The sequence below is a fragment of the Gavialis gangeticus genome, unplaced genomic scaffold, assembly GCF_001723915.1.
Source record: "Gavialis gangeticus isolate Ggan-Ray unplaced genomic scaffold, GavGan_comp1, whole genome shotgun sequence".
NCBI classification, from domain to species: Eukaryota; Metazoa; Chordata; order Crocodylia; family Gavialidae; genus Gavialis; species Gavialis gangeticus.
The window spans coordinates 54,834,007-54,852,258 of NW_017729025.1; the positions used below are offsets into that span (position 1 = coordinate 54,834,007).

Here is an 18,252-nt window from a genome sequence, read left to right on the forward strand (position 1 = left end):
ACCAGTTGCCTATGATGAAAGACCCTAACAGTCCTTCACTCTACATATGCAAAGTATTTGTAAAGTGACCTAGCAGCATACGGAAAACCAGAAGTCTTCCTCCCATCTTGCAACAGTTTGGGATAGTAATGGTCCTGCAGAAGCACCCAACTGTATGGTGGGAATATTTGTTAATCACATAAATAATCTAAGTAAGATGAGACCAGGGAGGTTTGAGAGGGATACTAGAAAATGGAAAACAAGATAGCAGATGAACTTGTACTTTGACAAGGACCAGGTGATCACATTGGAAAGACCATTTTGAATGATTAGTTCAAGCCAGTGAGTCCAGAACTAGTACTGTAGCAAGAAAGGAGTTAGTGTCCCTGCAGGAAAATCCAAGATGCCAGTGCACCGTATCACATCATTCAGAAACAGAACTAAGAAGTTAGACTGCATGAGGGGACAGAACAGTATATAAAAGTATTACAAGACCTTTTTATGAATGGATGTAATTGCTAAACTGATATACAACACACCCACACGACAAAAATCTGCGCGCAGACCCATCCTGTTTTCCCCTCCTGAACAATGTTTCTGAGGGCCTTATCTATACATTTTTTGTATTGATTTAACTTCCTCAACTCAAAAACCCATTCAGTTTAAATGGTGCAACCCCTCAGTGTTAGCTCAGTTATATTAGTAAAGAAATGCTTACACTGGCCAATATACAAGCACCTTTATACTCATGATCTACATTCATGCAGGTATAACAGTGTAACTAGATGGGATTTCAAATTAATTATCAAGTCGGTACCAAAGTTGTACATAGAAAAACACTGCGAAAGCAGAAATAATTAAACATGATGTCAGCCGATGACTCAGACTCTTCACAAACAGGCTGGGAAATGTCACAGAGGAAACAGCCTTACAAGCTCAGAGAGCCTAAATAGGTGGAGAGGAAAAAATAGTATTTGGAGGCTCTGTAGTTGAAGACAGAAACCGAAAAAAAAAAAATGACAAGGAACTGATTGTCTAAATGCTTCCTGCCCATTCTTTGATTAAAAAATATTTTAAAAACATAGAATAAACCTTCTCAGAATTGACACTCACTAGGATTTGTGCCATAATATTTATTTGTGGCTGTTAATTCAGATGTAGATCATGCCAAGTGTCCACTTGAATTAGATCTTGGCATGTTACTCAAGGCAAGGGCAGAAGATGCCAAGCTAACCAGGACTCCCACAAATATGGGTCACCCCCCTTTATCTTCTGTCTGGCTCTTTTGTCCAATTTGTGCCTAGTTTGGTAGGAAGTAGCTCAGGCCAAGAACTTGCCACATTAAACATGTGTAATGTGTTGCAGAAATAACACTGCTGCCTGGGGCCTATCAAAAGAACTGGGGTCATGCCTGTAATGGTGAGCATCCTGGGAAAAGACACACCATACTGCTCATACAACATAAGGGATCTGTGCTGTTTTCCAGGCTCATGTGGGTCACAGCCTGACTGACTAATCATACCATCTCTCATCCAGGCCTGTGCTTGGTGACAACAGGCTGGGATGGTTTAGTTAGGATGATCCTGCCTTGAGTAGGGGGCTGGACTAGATGGCCTTGCAAGGTCCAGCCTGGCTTTCCTACAACCCTATAATCATAACGTGGAAGGCTGAGGAGAGAATGAAAACAACATAATTTGCTCTTCTTCTTCACCAGTATGTCTCTGTAAAGTGGCTGTTTCATCCTGCAAAAAGACCGGAGGCCTCTTACAAAGATCCCTCTATACACTGGGGATGGAAATCACTCTTTTTATGATGCCTCCTTTTTCCTGTTACAGCCTGATCTTCTCTTTCTTCCAGATATCCCCAGTCAGTTCCAAGCAATGACACTGGATTTTGTAGCAGCACTGATTCCCACTTCCTTCCCTGATCTCTCAGATTTTTATCCTCGACTGTCCCCATTATTATGGGACAGGACTTGTAGAAGGACCCTGAATGTGATATCCTCTCCTCCTGGCCACAAAGAAACACATGTAACCTTCCCACAAATCAGGGAGCCTCAGAGAAAGGTGACCAGGCCTGTAGTCACCTGGATTTCTTCCTAGGCATTATATTTGTCATCCCACCACCACCACCAAGCCCACACTGACCAGTTTCACTCTTGTCTCCAAGGTTGGCCATAAAATATTGATTCCTCCTGTGGAATACACTACCCGCCCGTGAATCTCCCCATTCACCAGTGGGATACTCTCCTAGTAAGAGTTCAGCCAGCCACAAGATCCCCTTGAAATTGTCTCTAACTCCTTCTCCACTCCCCTCATAGAGAAACACAGGAATATAAGACTAAAAGGGGTCATCAAGTTTCATCCGCTATGTTCACAGGGACTCATTAACTGAAGGAATCCACAAAACCACCCCTTCAAGCCCTCACTTACAACTTCAAGGTGCAAAATCAGGGAAAGCAAAAACAGCTTATAACAGGGGCACACGTTTCCATCTTTGGTCCAAAATAACCCACCCCAAGTCAGGGGCAGGTGGATAGGCAGGCACTAGGACGCAGCTGTCACCACTGCTCATCCTTGTAGTAGCACAAGGAGAACACCTGCAGCCAAAGCCCCCTGCCTCTGATGCTCTACATCTACAGGCTGCATCCAATGAATCTGCAGACCATATCCAGCTTGTGGACCATAAGCTGCTGACCATTGACCTATAAGATGCTATAGGGAAGAGCAGAGGTAGGTGTGGGATGTCCTGCAGGTGTGAGGCATATGGCCGCTGCTTACACACAGATCTGAAGACCCAGGCAGAGCAGGACATATGGAGTTAGCAAGCTGTCCCCAGCAGAATTGATACTTTGTTCTGGGTGACCTGGAGGGATCCAAAAAGCTATGAAAAGGGCAGCACATAGGGTGTGAGAACACTGCTCTTATGGTTGCAACAGCAAGACCCAATAGATGATGTTTAGACAAACCCACCCTGATAAAGACGTTGGTACTCACTTGGAAGGTGCCATTACAGGATCCTCTGCCCAACCTCCGTGCCGGCGTGCAGGTTTAGGTGGGGGGCCCTTTAAGGAAAAAAAGCCATACTTATGTTATACCTGAAGCTACATGTTATACCTAAGTCCAATTAGGGAAACTCAGACATGGGGTTCACTCAAGCTGACTTCTGGAAACAGTGACCAACAAGAAGCATCAGCCCAACACTTAGAGGCTGGATTTAGAAGCATTTCACAAAGCACAAGGAGCAGAAATGTTGCAGAAAAGGTTGAAAAGGTGTGTTAAAGCAAAAGATACATCAAACTAACCAGTAACCTGGCTGAGCTTCAAGTTCACATGTCCTAGATTGTGGTCCTTCTTACCCAAGGAACACTGCCAATGGCAGCCATTCTGACTGTGGCTGCTGCTTTCTCTCCAGGTTTTTGAGGCACATCCAAAGCTTACTACTGTTACCAGCATTTTTTCTTCTGTCCTTGCCATAAGAAGACACTCTCTGCACCCAGGAGCATAAAGCATCTCATTCAGCAGAGGCCCAAGCTATCTGTATGACATATAGAAGTGGCCATAACGGGGAGGAAATGAGCTCACTTCAAATACCCTGAAACAGCAAATGGGCAACGGCGATTTGCTCAAGCACTAGCAAAGTGTGAAAATGATACAATAACCCCGAGAGTGCCTTGGCTCTTGGGCTATAGTGGGATTGGGACTCTGGGACCCCTGAGCTTTTGTTAAGAAAGAGAGTGGGTTGGGGAATCGTGGGTTGGTGAATCCTGGAAATTCTTTAAAGTGGAGCGTATGTGGGGGTCTAGCCTGAGACAAGGCCATGAGGTCAGGAGAGGTGGTGGTGGTAAACCCCATGCTGAGGGTCTCCAGTGTTTGTTTCTTGAAGCAGAAATATTGTTTGTGAGTGTGGGAAGCAGACGGAGTCTGCCAGGGGCAGCCGTTGCCTGTTGCAAAGAGGGGACGTGACCCCGCATAGCTCCCTGATAGGAGCAAAAATAGTCACTCTCCAAAAATAAACAGGGAGCAGGAATGAGGCAGGAGCTGAAGTCCCAAAATACCAGCTTTCTTCAGCAAAGGGAGCACAGGAGGGCAGAGGGACAGCCAGGGAGCATGAAACCAGGAAATGGCCTCCATATATGGGCTCATCCGCAGGGGACAGAGCTCAGTCGACTGGAATGACCATGTCACAGAATGTGAAGCCTTCAGGGGCCCAAGTGAATGGAGTTTTCTGATCTTTAAATGATTCCCCCAGATTCTTAAGATGCCAAACCAAAGAAGAGGTTGCAGTGCCAAAAAAGGAGCATTTTGAATTCAGTTGATCTGTACACTCCCAGAGTCCTGGAAAGAGAGGAAAACACACCACATATGGGTGTGTGTGCACATGCAACCCTACTCCCACCACAGAACTCCCCCACCCCAAACAACTGTCCCTCTCTAATCATGCACAACCCTGAATCTGCTTCTTGTATAGCTCATACACAGCCTACCATTCACATACACCAGACACCCAGCCTTACAACTGTTCCCTGCACAACCACAGGCAGTGACGGCTCATGAGTACAATGAGTTACACATATGCTGCCAAAGAGTCCAGGAGACAAAATACTTTAAACCCAAACCCCAAATGGTGTGACTGTGATTTAAACCCTACACCATCAAAAAAAATTTTTTTTTTTGAAAAGTCAACATTCAGATGCAAGGCCCCTCACATTTGGCACCCACAATCAGGGGATACTTCTGAAAATGTTTTCCTGGTTTCTGTCCAGGACATGACTTCATTATGTATCTGGGATTCAATCTCATTGTCTCATCCAATTTACAGTTTCTCCCCAATGTGCACATAGGCCACATAGCTCCTAATGTCCAAAATATGAACCCTTCACATATTCCCACAGCCAATTCTTCTGGTGACTCTTCCAAGATTAACTATAGTTGCATCCACTGAAGATTAGTGACTTGGTCTGTAAAGTTCCATAATCAGGCTAGAATTCTATGGGCATTTTTTTCTTGAATAATAATAAGTTTACATGTATTTGGAATCATTTATCCCAAAATCTCAAAGTATTTTACAAGCTACAATGTAAGTATCAGGTCACATGCATCACCAAAACATAGCTATTGCTGAGGTAGATCTGGCAGTTTCAAGCCAGACTTTGAGACAGAAAATGAAAAGAACACCACATCCAAATGACGCTACAGGTAGAACTTTACAGGTCTGGTGTAACTAGACAAATTCAGTTCTAGACATTTCACTCTTCCTGTTACATTTTGGCCAAGACTCAAAACAAAGGGCCCAATGGTAAAGTTCAGTGTCTAAAAATATTGCCTGGTTTTCTAAATAATGGGCACCCAGTTTCACTTTCATGCACTGCCAGTTATGACATTTTAGCATGTTTTCACCCACCTCTTCACACATACACGTGCACACACACAAGCCTTTACTCCCTTTAACTTTTTTGGCAGCATTAAATAGTCCTTTTTCTTGCCACCCTCAGCTTCTCTCTACAAGATTAAACTGTAAACTTGTGTTCCATCCCAGAAAACTCTTTTACCTTCAGTCCATATTGTTCATGGCTTGGTCCTTTAAATTTTTTTCCCCACAAGAATTCAGTGTCTTGTCTTTATGAAGGCATCAGGCACTCCCCAAACCTCTTTCTTCGTTGGAAGTTCCTTACTTGCACCTTGTTCATGGGATTCTCCCCTCCCTAATTCCTTTACATCTATTAGCTTTATTCTCTGAATCCCCAGTCTTCACCATGTTGAATTCAAGCAGCAAGTATTCACTGGCTCCCTTCTTCATACATGTGGTCACTTTCTCCTCCTTGCCAGTCAGCAGCAGTTCCAGATGGCTTCTCCTCTATTTCCTGTATCACTTAGGAAAAAAGAGGTTCCAGTCTCCTCTTAGCTTGTTTCTCTATTGCTGCAGGGTATTTTTCCCCTCATGTAAAACAAACAAACTGCTGTTCAGGAACTTGAGAACAGGTGAAGCTTCAGTAGTCACTTACTGTTACAGAGGCAGGTTATGGATGTGTTAGGTTCCTCCCATAAACAGGTTTTTAGGAGGGATAGAAGATGTGGATTAAGTTACCTTCATCAGGTAAATTCAAATTCTGTGTAGGGAAACAGACTCAAATGACACTGGCAGTGTTTGTCAGGGGGCACAGAAATGGTCTACTGTGGACCTTCCTCACTCACTAGAAGTGCCATGTCCTACTCCTATCCCTGCCCAACATGCTAGCATTTGAAGATTTTAGATGGGATGGAATTGCCATGTATTTATTTACCAACAGACACGGAAAGGAAGAGAAGAGAATCAGAGCCAGGCTTGAGTTTCAGTTTCTACAATAAGTTAGCTTCATAGTTAATAAAAGAAAAATCCCTTCCACAGAGAGACTTCTGATTTAGGCTAGATATCAGGAAAAACTTCTCCACAGTAAGGCTGGCCAAAATTTGGAATGGGCTTCCGAGGGAGGTGGTGTTCTCCCCTACCTTGGGGGTCTTTAAGAGTAGGCTGGATAGGCATCTGGCTGGGGTCATCTGACCCCAGCACTCTTTCCTGCCTAGGCAGGGGGTCAGACTCGATGATCTGTTGAGGTCCTTCCAACCCTAGCATTTATGAATCTATGAACCTCGTGAATTAGTTCTGGATAATCACCAGAATCACAAAGAATAACCCTGATGCCTTCAGGCAGCCACAGAAAGAAACTGGTCTGTACATCTACCACATAGAGCAAGATACAGGGAAGGACCAATTTCTCAAGTGTGCCAAAGGCAATTCCCCAAGCTTCCCACCGCAATGGAGCTGTGCCAGGGCCTGCCCTCACTTCATGAAGCCCATTGTTAGGAATTCAGCACAGGTGTGTCTATGAGACAGCCTCCAAGGAGTTCCAGTTGTCCTATGTTCCTAAAGTAACACTGCTGAGTTCATTTCCCTCTAGACTCCGTCATTAGAGCCAGCTACTTTCCTTTATTGGGGAGATGGGGATCTCAGGTACAGCAAGATGGCCAGGGCCTTCTCTGGAGCCCTAAATGGTCTCGTACCATCTACCACAATAGAAAAGTGCCAGTCTGTACTGCACAACAGGTGTCAGGACTTAAAACAACTGAAAGGCTCAGCTATATGAACTAACTGAACAGTAACATAGTCATAAGTAAAGTACTCATATTTAAGTATATGGCACTTTGTCTTAAACTGCATCTTGCATACACATGGGGAGTTATGCAACAGTGCTTGCCAACAGCTTTTCCTCTAACCTTAGCTTGCATGGCAGAGCCCCTACTCATCCAAGGGCTATATAGCAATGCCCCTTCAACCCCTTCAGGCTGTAAAGCAACATCCCTCAACCAGCCTGCTCCTTCACAGGGTTATGCACTAGTTCCCATCCCATGTTACCCCTCTGTCAGCTCCTTAGGTTCGTTCAAATGAAAGCATTCCAGGCATGAAATAAATCTGTGGAAAAAACTTTAATACAACTATTTCCCACGGGATTCCCAGAGTCCATCCCTCTTCCCCACCCAGGGAGTTGCTGAGCAACCCAGCCGTCAGAGTGGCCAAGCAGGAAGGATACTGCCACAAGGTTGGGAAACATAACCGAATAGCAACACTGCCCTGGTGAGAGTAAGGAGATACATCATTAAAGGACCAGCAGATAACCTCAGCAGGCTAAAAATAAATCCCCAGCCACTTGGGGTGCACGAGAAAAAGGCAACACAAGGCCTTGGGGAGATCCTACACATACAGTGCTGGGGCTCACATTGAGGAAGCTGGCCTAATTAGGGAACATAAGTTCAGCTGCATTTTTCAGATTCCTCCTGAAGAATCTGGCCAACTTCCAGATGAGCAGTCCCAGAGGACTGGCTGGGAGTCCTGCACGTTTACTATCAACCACAGGACCACAGAGAAATAAAACCCGGTCCACTTCAAAAGGGAACAGGTAGACCAACGAATGATTCTCTGCATGCTGACCCCTTCTGCTGGTACGTGCGTCTCTTCCATGAACAGAGAGTAACAGATTCCAAACAGCTAGCTGAGATCCCAGGACATGGCAGGGAGGTTCAGCTCAACCTGTGACAAACATGTTTGTTGAGCAAATCTTAAAGGGGGCTCACAACTGAAGATGACTGCATGAAATGGAGCTTTGGAGCTGCCATTTATTTCTCTCTCAGGTTCTTTAAGGTGCCTAGCAGTTTCCACCTCCCAAAACACATCAAGGACTGCAAAGCTTTGGCAGTATTCCTCAGGCTCTGAGGAACCAGTCTTAGTTGAAGGCTTCTCAATTTGCCAAAATTCATGGGAGGAATGCAGATTGCTAGACAGCACGAAGGCTAGGACCTCTTAAATGCTACTGCAATAAAGACAATAAATAAAAAAGGATCATAAGATACCTGACTGGAACCAGACAGGATTCTTAGATCATGACCTGAACAGAGCAAGGAGCCTTTGGAAAGTGCCTTGCACAGAATGGATGCTTCTGCACATAAACAACAATCCTCCTTTGGATAAGCCCACTGCACTGTGGGGGGCTCAAAATCATCTCGGCCTGACTTCTGTAATTTGGACTGGAGCAAGTGGCTTAGGGCCAACACCCAGGATTGGAGAAAGGTTGGGAACAGTTACTGGGTGGGATCAGAATACAGCTGATCAGAGTCTGGAACCCAGTGCACAGAACAACAGCAGAATAAGAACAGGGTCCAGGAAAACAACACCGTTCCACTTTCCAAATAAAGGCCATAACCCTGCAAAACACTAATCAGATAAGCAACCCTTAAATCATTCACGTAAACCAGAAGTGCTCGACCCCTAGCCCACGGGTCTCCCCACGGGTCTGGAAATTTGGCAACAGGGACTGTTGGCACTTGCACCCCTATTGCCACATCTCTGGACTCATGGGGAGCCCAGGAACCCTCCATGATAGATCTGGCACGCGATCCTAACATGCAGGGCTTGGTAGGGGCAGCACCTGGTACCAGGGCCCAATCACAGTGTACAGGGGGCAGTGCCAGACCCCTGGGACCCAGTCCTGCCACAAAGGGGCAGGCGGGATTGTTGCAGGGCTCCTAGGGCCCAATCCAGTCCACAGATAACCCCTGCACCACTCATCTAGCCTGCAGGACCAAAAGGTTGAGCACCATTAATGCAAACCCACTGGCTACCTATACACATGCTTGTTTGTGTTCTAATTACAATACATCAGAGCAGACTTGATTAATCAAGTCCGCTCCATGTTTTAATTAGAATGCTTCAGGATCACCTCACTGTCACATGCATTAAGCCCCCACACATTTTAAAACTCAGAGGTGCTTTATCTAAACCTCACTGAATGAGTTTTAGGTAAAGTGTCCCACAGTCATTTTAAAATGCATGGGGGCTTAATACACATGATAGTGAGCAGCTTTAATTAGAGTGGCTGTCAGAGAACTGCTTTAATTAAAACGCTTCCCTCCCCCACGTATTTCATGCCTTATACTGTATTTGACATCCCTGTCTTAGAACAATAAACAGCAGCACTATTCACATCCAAACAGCTCAATAAGCATCAGGGGCTAGATTCACGCAATTATTGCAGTGTCCGACTTTAGATTTTGAAAGCCCCCGTGCGAATGCTGCCTAAAGGCTGGAGGCACCTAAGTATGACATCAAAACTCCCCAAGTGCCTAACACACTGCTCTGGAGCACACCTAAAAGCAGCTCACACCTGAGGAAGCCAAGCAGCTGAACACCATTCTCATGCCTAAACTATTCAGGATCCAGAAACTAGCCGTTCCTTCACCTTTATTGCTTGAGGAATTCCCAGAACACCTATGACTCTGCCTGCTAGGCTGAACACCACACAAAGCATGGTGACAGCCATGCCATATTAATCCAAGCTAGAGGAAGAGTTCAGTTCACTGACCCAAGTTACAGGAAAGAACTGAGCCCAGGTCTCCTATGTCTAAGTCAGACCTATCACTCACCTGCCAAAGGAATGCCTTAAACATCAGACTGACTGTTGTATAAATTAAGGCGTAGTGTCATCACTACTCCTCTTCTGTCCAAGCCCTTGGAGGAAAGTAGTAACCCCTGCTCCATTATTCAAAACAAGAGACCTAGGTATTTGCCTTCAGGAGAGGATTTTTGCCTTTGAACTCCAAGTGGAGGGAGAGTAGGGTGCCTAAGCTCTGGAAAGGAATTCAGACTCACTGTACTATTAGCCTGCAGGCTTCTGTGGATCCCACTCAGAGGTGGCCAGCTCTCCTCGTGCCCTGTCTGGGGAGCCTCAGTACCCACCTCTGGACTGTGGTTTCTGCTTTGGGGGAAGGGCCTAGAGTTCTTTGGGGATCTGGGCCTAGTTCATTCCCACAGCTCTTTCCTCCTATTTAAGAATTAGAGGCTAAAGGACAGACTAGCAAAATGACTTGGTCATGGTCACACAGCAAATCCATGACACAGCCAGGAAGAGAACCCCCAAATCCTGGTTCAAGTTGTGTTCTCACTCCTCTAGCCCAATCTGCCTCTCCAGATTAAGTGAAACAGTGGGACAGCCCATTTATCATACCATTCAGCAACCTCGCATCCTTTGGCTGTGTATCCCAGGCAGTTTTAGAAGGTGCAGCCAAAGGAGAATATACTGGCAAACATTCAAAGCTGAGTTGGCAGGTTTGCCAAGGGACGCAATACAAGTCCTGGAGCTGCAGACAGCTGCAGGATAAGATTTCAGCAGGTACGTTGACATCAATGGCACATATGCTCATGACTGAATATTAATTCAGCCACCCACAAACTATCTCCAATCCACAGAAGGGAAACAGACCAAATACAGGAAGAGTGCAGATTGTAACACTCAGTACATCCCAAAGGGAGTTCAGAGAAAGGCTACATGAGCGATCAGGGGATAAAGGGGCCAACTCCGGACAAATGATTAAATAAGCCAAGTATTTCAGTTTGGCTAAGCAATGACTAAGGGAGGGATATGCTACAGCTACACAGTTAGGGTTCCATTCACAGTTTACTCAGAAAGGGGTTTTAAATGATGGACGGAGGTATTAAGAAAGTTACACATGTGAGTTATAAGCCGCTCATTGGTCTGTCAGACTCCTATGGGCCAACTCCTAACTATTTTTCCCCTTGAAAAGCTGTTTACACACATAACGTTAACTTTCTTATTACTTCAAACCCCAAAGAAGGCAATAACTATTTACATGAGGGGGTTTCTAGTGGGAATTGCTTCCTCCTAAAGCGAATCTCAACACCCCCCAATCACAGCATATAACATCCCTGACTCAAGAGGCGAGGAAGTCATCTCAAGTTACTTTACTTAAAATACTTTAAAAATCAGTGTTAAACAGCTTGGGAACCACTGATATAGGGAAGTATACAGGGATGGAATTAGTTCCAATGGGAGTTAAGCCCATAGCTTTATTTTCTGATTATCAGGGAAACTCCCATTGTGTGAATAGTCCAGAGACCCATGCTTAACCCTTGAGACATAAAATCATAGAAAATTATGGTTGGAAGGGACCTCAAGAGGTCATCTAGCCCAATGCCCTGCTGAAAGCAGGACCATCTCCAGCTACATCATCCTAGCCAATTCTCCGTCGAGCCAGGTCTTAAAAACCTCTAAGGATGGAAATTTCATAACCTCTCTGGGTAGCCTGTTCCAGTGCTTTACTACCCTCCTCATGAGAAAGTTGCAACTTAAAACCACTGCCACCACTGAGTACAGTCAAACTCCATCCTCTTTGGAACCACCCTTCAAGAAGTTGAAGGCTGCTATTAAATCCCCTCTCAGACTTCTCCTCTCCAGACTCAGTAAACCCAGTTCCCCCAGACTCTCCTCAGAAGTCATGTGCCCCAGACGCCTAACCATTTTTACTACCCTCCGCTAGACTCTCTCCAATGTGTACATCCTTTCTGTAGTGGTGGTTGGGGTGGCGGGGGGGGAAGAGCGTGACTCAAAACTGGATATGGTACTCCAGATGTGGTCTCATCAGTGCCGAACAGAGGGGAAGGATCACTTCCCTTGACCCGCTAGCAACTCCCCTACTAATGCAGCCCAGTATGCCATTAGCCTTCTTCGCAACAAGAGCACACTATTAGTTCATATTCAGCTTATTGTCCACGGTAACCTGCAGGTCCTTTTCTGAAGAGCTGCTGCTTAGCCAGTCAGTCCCCAGTCTGTACCAGTGCATGGGATTGTTCCGTCCTAAGTGCAGAACTTTGTATTTGTCCTTGTTGAACCTCATGAGACTCCTTTTGGCCCAATCCTCCAAATTCTCCAAGTCTCTCTGAATTCTAGCCCTACTCTCCAGCATGTCTACTACTCCCCCCAGCTTGGAGTCATCTGCAAACTTGCTAAGGGTGCACTCCAACCCAACTTCCAGGTTGATGAAGATATTGAACAAAACTGGCCTCAGGACTGATGCCTGAGGCACTCCACTTGATACTGGCTCCAAACTAGACACTGAGCCATTGACTACTACCCTCTGAGCCTGATGATCCAGCCAGTTTTGTATCCACCTTACAGTCCATTCATCTAACCCGTACTTCCTTAGCTTGCTTGCGAGAATGTTGTAGGAAACTGTATTGAAAGCCTTGCTAAAGTCAAGGTATATCACATTTACTGGTCTCCCTGCATCTACAAAGCCGGTCATCTTATCATAGAAGGCAGTGAAGTTAGTTAGGCATGACTTGGCCTTGGTGAATCCATTCCGACTGTTCCTAATCACCTTCTTCTCCAAGTGCTTAGAAATGGATTCCTTGAGGACCTGCTCCACAATTTTTCCAGGGACTGAGGTGAGGCTGATTGGTCTGCAGTTCCCCAAATTGTCTTTCTTCTCTTTCTTAAAGATGGGCACTATATATGCTCTTTTCCAGTCATCCAGGACCTCTCCCAATCTCCAGAAGTTTTCAAAGATAATGGCCAGAGGCAATCACATTGGCCAACTCTCTCAGAACCTGCAAGTGCATCCTGTTTGGACCCAAGGACTTGTACATGTCCAGCTTTTCCAACTACTTGCTTGTGGCAGAGCACCACTGGGATGCTTGCCACTTTAAGGACTTGTGCAGGCATCAGAGGAACCTAGAAGCGGAGTGGCAGAGGGACACCCCCCCTTGGAAGGATTTTAAGGGGAAAGGTGTGTGGCAGCACACCTTTGGGTGCTTGCCACTTTAAGGGCTTGAGCAGGCTGTGAGGCAGCCTACAGGTGACTGCAGAGCCAATCAGGCAGTCACATGACAGCCAGGAAGCCAGCTGACTGGAGCAGGACTGAGCAACCGCAATATAAGAACAGGCCCTGAAGAGCAAGCTGGCAGTTGCTGCCAGGTAACATTGCCCAGCTTGAGATTGGCTGCTCCCAGGAACATGCTGGAGGTCAAGGGTAGGATTGATGGGGAAGGAGGTTCCTAGGGACCCAGGGGGTTCCAAGCCCTGAGGAAATGGCTATGAGCCTGTGGGAGAGCGAGGCCAGCCTTGCAAGAGGGGCTGAGAGTTATGCCCCTACACAGGGGCTAGGCAAGCCCCTGATTAGAACTGGCAGTGACTGAAGCCAGAGGCTCAGATGAGCCCAGTTGATTGAAGAGTTCCCTGCTAAGCCTCATATAAGATCTCTGGGGCACCAGGCTGGCTCATGAAAGGATGGCTTTATGGTGGGGCCCAAGGGGGGGTGGGCCCTGCTGAGTAGGGAGGTCAGCTGCTACTGCACTGATGCCAGGGAATCTTGACTGGTCAAAGCAAGGGGGCCAGGACCAAAAGGCTGAAGGGCAAGTGAGCCCACTGCAAGGGGCAGGCCAAGGCTGTGGAGAGCTACTGGCACCCCAACTGGCCTGGAGGCTAGAGCTGGAAACAGGCTGAAGGTCCCTTTGACTGGGGAGGGGGAGAAGCGGGGGGGACACAATGGGACAGGACATCACTGCTAAAGAGAGGATAGGCAGTCAGCACACTGATATGATGACCCAACCTCCTGACGGAAGGAATCTGATAAACAGGTCGGAGAGAGATGGGGCCAGTGAGAGGAAGCCATGAGATGAAGGCTGCAATAGAGGGCCCAGGGGAGAAAGCAGCTCAGGTACAACATCCAGGAGCCCAGTGAGGGAATAAGACTAGGGCATCTAGGCCTGCATTGGTTCTGGGGAATGACCTAAAACTACACCCTGCTGGGGAGGATGGTGTGGTGGGGCTGCCAGTGGTGGGGCAGTCTCCAGAAAATGCCACATCTGTGCCTCCCCAGTGAAAGGCAAGGATGGGGTGCCAGAAAGCCTCAGTCCCTGCTGCCTTGTTGAAAACCATGTGAAGGGGAAAGGCTAAGGGAGCACAACCTGACAGAAAAGCATGAGGCTTGAGTGACACCCCAGGGGCCAGCAAAGCCTGAGGCCCAAAGCCTGAATATGAGTGAGGACTAGTGGGAGGCCGGAGTAAGAGTGAGGTCCATGTACTTCACCAGACACCTGAGGCCTGAGTGGGCCATATGCCTGGACCTCATTCTCTGCCAGTCAACAGCCACCTGAGGTGTAAGGGGCATCAAGCCTCAAAGCCCCAGTGAGGGTGTGGAGAAATTACCTCAGTCAGGGGAGAGAATGTGAGGGGCAAGGAGCCTAATGCAGCACAATGCCCAGAGTGTGTTTAAGAGTTGAGGCCCCAATGAGGGAGGCATGTGGCCAAGGCACACCTATGAACATCTGAGGCTAAGTTTGGGCCAGAGGCTGAGTGTGGCCCAGCAGCGGGGCTGGAGAAGTTAGAAGTAAATTCTGGATGCCATCTGTGAGGCATGGAATATGGTAAAGGGGAGGCTGGAGTTGTGTATTACACCCTTGTTATTAGGGCATTAAATGGGCAGCCTCCCATCTACAAACAACTATTTAAATACAACAAAGGTGTGTCAGGTGAGTCAAGCGGGCAAACTGCCCTAGACAGGTGGACAGGCTAACCCTGTGACTGGCCCTGGGATGGCCCCCCCCACCCCCCATCACATCCCTAACCTGTTCTTTTGCCACTGTTGGCTGCTTACCTCCTCCCCAAACTGCTGCCAGGTGCAATAGTCTGGGAGCTGACCCTGTCTGTGAAGACTGAGGTGAAAAAGGCATCAAGTACTTCAGCCTCTTCTGCATTCTGTCACTAGGTTGCCTCCCCCATTCAATAAGAGACCCACACTTTCCTGGATCTTCCTTTTGTTGCTAACATACTTGTAGAAATCCTTCTGGTTTCCCTTCACATCCCTTGCTAATTGCAACCCCAGTTGTGCTTTGGCCTTCCTAATTTCATCCCTGCACGGCCAAGCAATATTTTTATATTCCTCCCTCATAATTTGTCCTAGTTTCTAGGGCTGTGTGAAGCTTCGGTTGCTGATTCGATTCAGTGGAGATTTGGTGGCCAAATCTCTGAATCTGAATAGAATCAGGAGACCCTTTAATCTCTCCAAATCCAATTGGAACCCTCCAAATCAATTCGGACAGATTCAGCGATTCAGACATAGACACAGCTTTAAATGTTTTTTCTACATACCTCAAGGTACCAGGCGGCTCATGAGTGCTGCAATGCTGGGGCAGATGGAGTGTCCCACAGGAGTGTGGGGGGGTCCCCACCGTGCTTGGCAGCAGACCTGGAAATGGACCAGAAGCACTTTTGGTCCACTTGCAGGTCTGCCAGGGAGCATGTGATTTCCACCCCCACAGCCGATCACTGAGCCAGGGCAGGGTACAGGGGGGATCCCCCGGCGTGCTCCCTGGCAGACCCGGAAGTGGACCAGAACTTCCGGGTTTACTGCCGAGCATGCAGGGGGCCCCTCCGTGCTCCTGTGGGATGCTCCATCCACCCCAGCATCGCAGCGTTCATGAGCCATGCCTGGTACTACAAGGTATGTAGAAAAAACATTTAAAGCTGTGTCTATGTCCGCATCACTGATTCTCCGAATCAGCACCGAATCTTCAGATTCGGTCAAATCGAATCAGGGACAGTGATCTGAATCAACAAGTCAAATTGCTGTCCCCAATTCGGGCCGAATCTGAATCGAATAGGGCCTGTTTCACATGCCCCTATTAATTTCCACTTCTTGTAAGCTTCTTTTTTTGTTTTAGCACACTAAAGAGTTCTCTGCTAAGCCAAGCTGGTCTTCTGCCATACTTGCTAGTCTGTCCTGTGTGTAGGGATGATTCATTCCTGCACTCTCAGTAAGGTTTCTTTAAAGTACAGCCAGCTCTCCTGGACTCCTTTCTCCCTCGGACTGGCCTGCCAGGGGATCCTGTTCATCAGTTCCCTGAGTAAGTCAAAGTCTGCTTCCCCAAGTGAGTCGATGTCAGGGTGACTGAAGTCCCCCATGAGAACCAGGGCCTGTGATTGGGAAACTTCCACTAGCTGTTTGAAGAGAGCCTCATCCCCCTGGTCTGGTGGTCTATAGCAGACACTCACCATGACATCAACCTTGTTGCTTTCCCATCTTACCGTACCCCAGAGACGTCCCCTTCACTTGAGACATTTCATAAATTTCTGGACAAAGCTCAGCAATCTTTTACTGTGAACAAACATACCTTGGCCCCCCATTAATTTTTTTAGATGAGTTGCAGAGTTCTGACCCTCTATAATGGGTACAAGACCAGCTGTCATCCTGAAGTGATAAGTACTAAAGTGGATGGCACTGTCTCCTTCTGGGCTTCACACACACGACTTCTAGGGTGGGATCTCATAGACTTAAAGGGAAAAAAGCAAAATCCAAAGAAGTGGTGAGATCTCTGTCCTTAGTTTTGGTGGTGCACCTCCAGCTAGACGGTGTTTGAAAATAATAAGAGGGATCATATTCAGATTGCCCCTATTCCTCCCCTGGAGCTCAATCTCATACCTTTTCAGAGTATCCTGTATATAAGCAATTCAAGACAAGTAGTAGACTTCTTTTTACAATTTGCAGCAGTGGAAGAAAAGGTGGTGTAAGGAGAGACAAAGAATACTTTCATATGTTGGTGACTGACCGATTAAAGGAAGATCCCTCTAATAAGTGACCAACTCAGTTACAATACCAGTAAATTCTTTGCCTTGTTATGCTTCTGAGTCACCAGACAAATATTTTGGGGATGTAGAACACTGTAAGGCTACCTGTCTGTAGGGTGTTTTATTCATTGTCAGGTCAGTGGTTGTCTCTTATGGGGAGAAGAAGTACTGTTTTGTTTCAGTTGCTCCCTTCTAGTGTCTGCTTTGTATGTTTGTGTGTATACATGCATGTGCGCATGCACTGTATGTTGTTACCTTCTCTCTTATCCAGTTGGGGTCCCCTTGTAAAGTACAGATTATTCAGTCACTTTTTGACGATATTTGTTTCCTATGCAATTCCTAGAACCAATTCCCTGTCGCAGGAATTTCTGTACAATCCAAGTTGCATTTTCCTACTTGCCTCTCTTTTGTGAAATATACACAGTTTCCAGAAGGGTTATGTGGGCTGCACAAAAGTGTTGCAACTGCTATACCATTCAAGCCTAAATTTCAATCATAACTCTTTTTATATATACTCAATTGTTATGGGAGTTGTTCTCAACTTAGCTTGCCTAATTTTTTAAAATGCAAGTACTTATGCATTCTACTAATACAAGCACAATAGCTAAGCATGCACAGAAAATAGTTTACAGCACATTTTAGTTAATGTGACTTAATTGTTATCCACCAGCATGCCATATGTCATCCATGTAGATACAGCATAGAGTTGATGTCCACTGGCCTGTGTTCTCTCTGCATGGTATCCAGCCAAATCTTTGGCGATGGACACCTCTACTTAGAAAATAGTGATTTTTTTTTTTTAGGTTGCCTTCAGATGTGTGGCCTGTGGTCTCCTCAAAGTAGAATTTTTGCCTTCATATACATGTCCTGAAGCCTAGAGCCATCTACCTGGCATGCAAAGCATTCATGTCTCTTTTGGGAGGCAACAACCCCAGAGTACAAGCACTGATCAACAACCTCATGGTAGTCATTGTTTCAGCAGGCATGGGGGAGCAAGATCTTCATTCAGAATTCAGACTTTGTGTCTGTTCTGTGTGAGTTCATTCAGCAGCAATACCTGTCCATTGCCCTCTTCTCCTGGGCCATACCATCTTTCCTCACCCTGCACTGACAAGATTCTTTAAAGGGCCTCAGTCACATTTTCCCTAGACTTGTTCCTTCTGAGATGCCTGTAGTGTTGGTAGCATTAAGGGATCCCTCATTGGGATGCAGTGCTGCACCACCCACTCCCTGCCGCTCTGTGTTCAGCTGTGCACCATCCCACCCCTGCCCCTACATTCCATTTTTGGCCACTTGCTGCTCACCCCCCCCCCCCCCCCCGG

The 18,252-nt window shown here is 46.7% G+C and overlaps 1 protein-coding gene across 2 annotated transcripts in view; it reads right to left on the reverse strand.

Moving 5' to 3' along the window:
• The window catches only part of IFT43 (intraflagellar transport 43), a 91,139-nt gene that overhangs the window by 63,215 nt on the left and 9,672 nt on the right, over positions 1 to 18,252 (reverse strand). For both annotated transcript variants that reach the window (XM_019518777.1, XM_019518778.1), the window contains exon 3: positions 2,976 to 3,043. In XM_019518777.1, coding sequence (XP_019374322.1) covers positions 2,976 to 3,043 — 68 coding nt within the window. The remainder of the gene's footprint in view (positions 1 to 2,975; positions 3,044 to 18,252) is intronic.